The 7,841-nt window shown below is 42.0% G+C and overlaps 1 protein-coding gene across 1 annotated transcript; it reads right to left on the bottom strand.

The window, feature by feature from the left end:
• Positions 1–288: 288 nt before the first annotated feature.
• Positions 289–1,025, bottom strand: LOC108082388 (S-phase kinase-associated protein 1-like). Its single transcript, XM_017177731.3, has 2 exons — positions 883–1,025; positions 289–828 (listed from the first exon to the last, which is right to left on the bottom strand). The coding sequence occupies exons 1-2, from the start codon at positions 885–887 to the stop codon at positions 321–323; spliced, it is 513 nt and encodes a 170-aa protein (XP_017033220.1). The 5' UTR covers positions 888–1,025; the 3' UTR covers positions 289–320.
• Between the last annotated feature and the right edge of the window lie 6,816 nt (positions 1,026–7,841).

The following is a 7,841-nucleotide window of genomic DNA, read 5'->3' on the forward strand; positions in this document are numbered from 1 at the left end:
CATCAAAATGGCGGCAGGCTGACCGGATACACCAATACAGAAGCAACTTCAACAACTACAACGAAAGTTACAGCAGCAACAACAACAACAACATTTGGTAATGACAGTAATGAAATGTTACAGTTACATTGCGCATCGTTAAGTGGCACACACAAAAGCCCCGGCTGCTAAGTCGCGTGGGAAAAGCCGAAGAATAAAAACTTTGGCTGTGCTGTCAGTTTTTTTAGCAGACCAAAAAAATCGCATTTTATACAATTATAAATAAAAAAAAGTATTCTTTTAAGAGCAAGTAATAGATTTAATTAAGGGAATATATTATCTTAGTCCCATTTGCACCAATCGGCCTCCCTGCGCATCTCCTCCTCCTCCTCCGGCGTAAAGTCATTGACCAGCGAGAATGTCTGGCGAATTTGCTCCGTTGTCTTGCCCTTGATCATATTGGCCACCGTCCTGTAGGTGGTGTGCAGCAGGTTCTGGATGTTTAGGTAGTTAGCCGCCAGTATTATCTCGTACAAAATGCCCTGGTCAACATTGAGAAAGTTGGTGTCCCAGGCACATATGTCATCGGTACGCTTTTCCATGGACTCGTCCTCTTCGGCATCTTCGTCAATCACTTTTGGAATGTCGTTCTTGTGGTAAGTGGCCCAGTTGAGCACCATTTCTAGAATCTGCGAGCTAACTTTCGGCACTGGAAGAACCCCAAAGTCGTCCTCATCGCCCAGATCCTGCAGAGCCTTGCGAATTGTCTCTGAGCACTTGATGACGTCATAGTGGACTTCGAAGAGCACCTTGTCGGAGGACTCCAGGCGAACGATGCTCATGTTTTGGCTTAGGAAAAGTATTAGTTATTTTATTTTCAATCCTTTATTAATTTACTTTTACCTCATTCTTTTGCGTTTTTGATTCGATTGGAACTATTTGATTTGTGTCTGAAATTGTGACTGAAGACAGAAGGCACTTAAGTCATGGCCTTCTTATCTTTATGATATTTCGACAAGGAAAATAAAGTTCTATCTAAATATTGTTTGATTTACATAGTAGGCTTTAAATTAATTAATTAATAATTATTTATCGGATTATTTTTGAATTTTAATTATTATTATTTATTTCCTCTTAAAAAGCATCTCTCTTGATGATTTTTTTGGCTAAACTGCCAGCGCTGAATTGGTTTCATTTGAGAGACAACGAACTAAGGCAGCCACATCGGCCACAGAGTAGAATTTGCATAAAAGGGCAGATTGTCAGCATTGTCCTTGCCGGCTTTCTCGTAAAACAGCAGCAGCAGCTGCAGTTGAAATTCGATTAAGCCGAAAACCCACCGCCCTCTCCGTCTTGCCTTGAACTTGCATTTTAACAACTGTCAGGCTTCCTAACCCTTAGTGCTTCCTCTTTCTTTGTAGTGGAAAATTGCATTGCTTCATTTGGGGTTTTCCCCCTTAAATCGGAGTTGGGAAATGGCGCAGAAATTTCAATTTGCTTAAACAAATAATCCAAATGTAAATTAAATTCTAAATTTTCGGGATTTTTTGTTGGACTTTAAGGGTTGTACTTTGAATTTGAAGCGTTTGACTTGTGAAATTCATGGAAACTAAAACTAAATTAAATTGAATTAATTAATAAATTTAAACAAATTGATAAATATAATAAGCCTTATAGACATTTTCCAATAAACTACTATTTTAAAGACAAAAATATCAATATTTCTGACAAAGAGTTTATTTGCCTTTTCTAGAAATAAATGTCAAGAAAATTGTAAGAAGGAGGCTACATTTTACACAAATAATTCAAAAAACATTTGAATATTGAATAGAAAATCTTGTAAATTAATTCCCAGAGTTTCTACAAAAGTGTTGATCATTTATAAATATTTATAAATGCCTTTAGAAGTAGAAATAAATATTTCCATTTATTCCAATCAATATTTGTTTTAGACAACCAGATATGGCCTCTTTAAGTTAACTCTTATATCTGCTAATCTCGGCCAATGCCTGACCACAAATCTAGGGCCGCAATAAGACCATCTAAATTAGCTTAATTGCAAATTAATGAATATGGGCACCATTAGGGAGTGTGGGCTCAGTCCAACCCTCAGCTCGTATGCTACATTTAACACCCTCTGCCATGCCGCTGCCATTTGGGTTAATTATAAATTATTTGGAGCAGGCTTTTGATGTGTTGTCATGGATATTAAGCTCCCCGCCCCCGTTTAATTATACTTTACGATATTATTTAAATTTGTATCGGCAATGGCGAGCCCGTGATTGATTGCACGGGACCGGGAAATGTCCAAGGTTGATGGGGTCTATGTGCGTGTGTGTCCTGATCCAATTAACGTCTGGCTGGCGATTAGGCAGCTGATTTGCACAAATCAATGCAACACGCCCCCGAACCACCTGTAATATACAGACCGCTGAGGTGGTGGTCGTTCGGTGGTCGGTCGGTCGGTCGGTCGGTCTGTCGGCAGTGAATTGAATGAATTATATTACGGCATACTTTATTGCGCCGTCATAGGCAAGAGAAATGTCATTTTGATTACTCGCACGCGCCACCAAACCGGAGGCGGAGCCCGATTTGTTGTGTTGAGTTTGTTTATTGATTTCCCGACATGACACCGATTGCTTGCATATAAAACGTAACACTAGACAACATTGAAAATGTAGCTAAAAAATTTAAAAGTAATTTATTATTAGTAAATATTAGTAAAAACTTAATAAAACACAAATATCTGGAAAGAATTGCCTCAATTTGAGCTACCATATTACGTATAACTCCCATTTGTAGTCCAGTGTTAAATGTGCGTCGCCACAAGCACGTCTCTATATTCGTTCCGATTTGTTGCACTTCGTAGATTAAAATCGATTTGGGGCCGTTTTGATTCGCATAATTATGGTCATTGTGGGACCCTTCTCAAATGTCAGCCACTTGTCGTCACCGCCGACACAGCCCGTTGTCACCCATTTGGTAAGCGATACCCCAAGACTTTCGGAGTTCCCGCCCCAGTCTCCGGTTTCAGTTCAAAGGAGAGAGTTGTAAATGGCAAAACCGGTCAAAGCACCGCCTTGCACTGCTAAGGCTAGAGGGGCGGCTGCATTTCGACCCTAATTTGTATGACAAATGCTAGACAAAATACGTAACAGTTGACATTGAAACAGGCATTAAAATTTGGTAAGCATTTATTTTTAGATACTCCTCCACACGGACAGACAAAGTGGAGAAGTTTTTGGGGTGCACCATGCCATGGGCCACATGAGCCCAGGCCATGAATAGCAACAAAAAAACGTTAAGGGAGAGAGTCCGGAGTCCCATTAAAGATGCGCATATTGCGGGCAAGGAAGCGTTACGCAGGATAACAGGGCAGCACTGGGAGAAAAGAATAAAATAAAATTAAATATTTGACTTGGTTGAGTCTTAGATAATTTTCAAAGGTTTTCAGGGTTGGAAAGGTTTATTGGAAATATTTTAGCCTCCAAAATCATGGATTATGTTTCATAGAACTTTGTATTAAGTAAGTATTCTTTGTATAATATTCTTTTCATAAGTTACCAGTAATTCGCAATAATTCAAATCCATAATCCAGTTCATTCGAAACTACAAATCGATTCTGGGAACCTTTAGCCCTTGATAGGCACCCCATTGAATCAGTAATTCATCCCTTTTGGCACTTGGAGGAGGAATCAGTTTCAGGTACGTTCAAGAGCAGACTTTCCACAGAATCGGAAAATGTCAATATTTCCAGTTGAGCGCCGCGAAACAAGCGACTTGAAAAATCGCCCAGCGACAAGAGGACTCTTGTCCGGAAACTAATTTAGGAAAATTCTGCAAAGCCGGGAGACATATTTCATGGGCGATTCAAGGAGTTGGGGGGTAGGGGATAGGGGATAGGGGGTCTGGGAGGTGTTAGGGGACCACCGGCAGACATAAGCCCGATTTGCCATTTGAAGCGGAAGTGACCCTTGAAGTTTGATTTTATTTGTGCGCCATTCGTTGGCAACGACGGGACTTTTCTTCTTTTGACCAGGCCAGGAACCATATTTATATTTATTTATTTGCTGCTATTGCGCCGCTGTTGTTGCTGCTCAATTTTTAATCAACGGCTTTGATGGCGTCTTGGCAGCGCCTCCTGGACTCCATGCAATTTCCTGTTTGGCTGTGGAAGTCTGAGAGACAGGCGGCTAGCAAAGAAAAAAAAAAATAAAGAAAGAAAGAGGAAAAGGAAAGCTCGACGACTCGACGCTGCTTGGTGCTTGCCTATTTTTAGCAATTTGGCCATATCCCACGGATTTCAATGTCAACAGCACACAGCAAAACACACACACAAACCCAGCCGGGAATCCGGCATTTGGAGGAGGTCGGAAGTTGTCATCCGCAAGTGCCAAGCTCGAACATAAAGCAGCTCGATCTCCGTCCTCGTTCACTGCTCATCGCTCATCCGATTAGGAGATTGCCTCCAACCCAACTGCAGCATACTTATGGGGCTTGTAATTGAACTTTGCCGCTGAAGGCAATTAAAAGCGAATCATAAATCATCTTTAGGGAAGAGAGAGAGAGAGAGAAGTGAAGCTAGTCGTAAAGGACATGGGGAAACTATAAACTAAAAAAGGGACGAAAATCTGAGTAAATGAGATGCTAAGGGTATAAAAGAACCTTTAGTTTAAGGATAATTTTAAGTAAGAATGTCCGAGAAATATATAAAAACTTGTAGCCTAAAATATATCCAATAAGGACCCTCCATCTCTTAAGGATATGCTTGAAATTCCCTGTGTCAAAACCCTTTCGTTTCGTTTCGCTCCAAGTTCAAAGTGCAAAGGTGCAAACAACGACCAGGAGAGGTGGCATGTGACGAGCCCAACTGTGGAATCGCCAATGAATGCGAATGCGAATGATTCGCAGGACCAAGTAAAAGGAGCCACCGGCCAGGACACAATGGACCAGGCCAGCCTGCAGCGACTTGTCCTCTCCCTCGCACTTGCTTGGCTGCTTCGGCTTCGGCTTGGGTCGTCGCCGACAGTCGGCGGCAGCATTCGGTGCTCCTGCTTACGTCACAAAGCTGCGTAGGCGTCATCATCGTGCGGCGCACCCATTGCCTTCGTCCCGCTTCCGTTTCTCGGCTCTGTAAGTGTGTGTGTGTGCGACTCTCCGCTTCGGTTCTCCGCTTCGTTGAAAAACGACGCCAGCCAGGCGGTGATTTTCCCCCCAAAAACCCCACTCTCCCCACTCATTTTCATTTCCATTTCGCCCCTCCCCCCCAATAAGTCTCAAACCATTTGCACCTCTCTGCTTGAGGGCTTGCGTTCTGGTTTCCCCAAGTTTCCATCGTCGTTGTCGTCTCCTGAATGAAAACTCGTCGTAGCTGTGCTGGCTTCGATTTTTGTTGTTGACGTAGTCGTCTCCCGAATCCGCGCCTGCGCCATAGCTTGTTAGAATCATCTGTTGTTGGGTCCGTCCTTGCCTCCTGCCTCATCCTGGCCATCCTGCCAGCAAGTGCATTTGGCTTGTGGTAGGACCGTTTTTTCAGGGAGGAAATCAAGGGAAATCTGGGGGGGCAGGGGGGTAGGCTCGACTCGGGCTCAGCTGTTTGCTGTTTGACTGTGTTTGCCTGTAGAGTTTTTTCAGCGTTTTCCTTGGAGACTTCAGCAGGCTGCTGTGCAACAAATTCAGAGAGTCCAAGCCGGCTTTTCAAGTGGAGAGATTCTAATGCTGAGTAGGGCTTTTTTCACCATGAATTGAAGCTGAGCTTAGAATTATTTACAAGAAAAATAATGGAGATTTATTTTTTATAAAATGTTTATTATTATTTAGTAAATTATTTTAGATTAATATTATATTTGTAGATATTTAAATAATATAATTTACTTTACTAAATTTACTTTACTAAATTTACTTTACTAAATTTACTTTACTAAATTTACTTTATTTAGTTTACTTCTCTTATTAATTTCTTACTCGCTTCAGCTCAACTCGTTGCTTTTTGTTTATTTCTAAATATTTTCTACACAAACCGTACCGTTATTCAGCTTCTCGTTCATTCAAAACTCTCCACATTAGGTCCTTTTCATTCACAGAGCTCACCTCGGTTTGAAAAACACTCGGTCTGGTGGCAGGGCACTGCGAAATGTATATTATACATGCTGCTCGCTCGTAAAACGTAAAAGCCACAGACATTGTGACGACAAAAAGGACTCGTCTTCGTCCTGCCATGCCACACACACACACACACCCCTCTTCGCTATCCGCTGTACTCCCAGCTCCTAGCTGTTGAATCCTGCATGAGACAAACAGCGAAAAACAGGCTGCAAGCAACGATGACGCCTCTCGTTTCAGGACATAGCCAGCGGTGTTCTCCTTCATTCATGTTGGCTGTCACCCGAGTGGCTCCTCCTTGCGTCCTTTGCCCGCTCGAGTTCGTTTCGGGTAAGGATTTGGCTTCGGGTTTGGTCGCCTTAATGACTTGCAATTCATGGGCTCAGTTTTATTCACATTCTAATTTCGATGCTGCTGCGTGAGTTGTGTTTTGGTTACTCGCTTTCGGGTTTTGTATTTCGTATTTATTTTCCTAATGGGCGTCATCGTTGTTCGAAGTTCGAAAGTTCGAAGTGGGTTGTACAGAGTTCGAAACTTAGGGGCAGGCAGGACACGAAAAATGTTAGGAAAAGCGATCTGCAGGCGGAGGCTTGGGAAAATGTATGGAGTTTTAAAGATTCTACGGAACGGGCTATGATTTAAAATTAGAATAACAATAATAATTGTTTTCTTCTTTGTTACTAAAACTAGAGGAAGGTGGAAGGAAGGTTAATGAATCTAAAAACTTGAAATCAATGTCATATTTACAGGTAAATACAAAGTTTAAAATAATTATAATTTAGCCAAAAATGCATTAATTTCAAACCGGAAAGCTTTAATGTGTTAGTTTTTATTCAATTAATAAACTTGCTTATTTAGTTTACAAATTTAAAAAATTAAATTTTTTGACAATTTTAATGATGTAACCCCTTACAAAATTTTAAAAAAATTATTCAAATTTTTTTTCTTTTTTAACATGACTAGAAAGACTCGCCTGTTGATGCTGATCAAGAATATATATGATTTATAGGGTCGGAAATGATTCCTTCAGTGCGTTTTAGACTTCTGACTGAAATTAGAATACCAAAAAACCAACTTTCGAATGACTACACAAAATTTCCCATTAAAAACAACCCAATTAAATCCCTATCTCTATCTTGGGACTAACCCAACTTCTAAAGACTCACACAACTTTCCCGACATTGAATTTCCCCCAATTTGTGGTCTTTCCTGTGAGAAATGCATTCAAGGAATTGATTGAATCCTTGGTAATTCGCAACTAATACCTAGCAGCTGATGATTGCTCAAACAGGATTCGAATTAGGGAATTTCCCCGCCAGGATTCGGAGACCGATGCCAATGCGGACTCGTGCAACCCACGCAAAGTTGGGGACCGCAAATCATATGGGAGGCGGTGGCAGGTGGCAGAAGCTACAGGGAATTGTGGAAAATGAGAAAAATGGGGAGTCGGCGATGCCGGTAACGGTGCACTTCTGCGCAGGAGCACATAGAAGACTCTCTAGGCTCTCTGGACTCCGCTCTCCGTTCTTCGGGACTTCGGGTAAAACTCTACACAAGAGGCAGGTTGAAAACAAGTGGTTGAGCGGGCAGAGTGCTCAGTACTGAGCGAACTGTCGTTTCGAGCTCGAGTTTTCCCGCTGACTGAGAGCAGAAGCTGTAGCTGAAGAGCTGAAGCCCCCGAGCTGAAGAGGAAGCAGCAGCAGCAGCAGCAGCAGCATAGTAGCAGCCGCAGCAGCAGCAGCCGTAGGAGCAGGAGCAGG

The sequence above is a fragment of the Drosophila kikkawai genome, chromosome 2R (assembly GCF_030179895.1).
Source record: "Drosophila kikkawai strain 14028-0561.14 chromosome 2R, DkikHiC1v2, whole genome shotgun sequence".
Taxonomy (NCBI): domain Eukaryota; kingdom Metazoa; phylum Arthropoda; class Insecta; order Diptera; family Drosophilidae; genus Drosophila; species Drosophila kikkawai.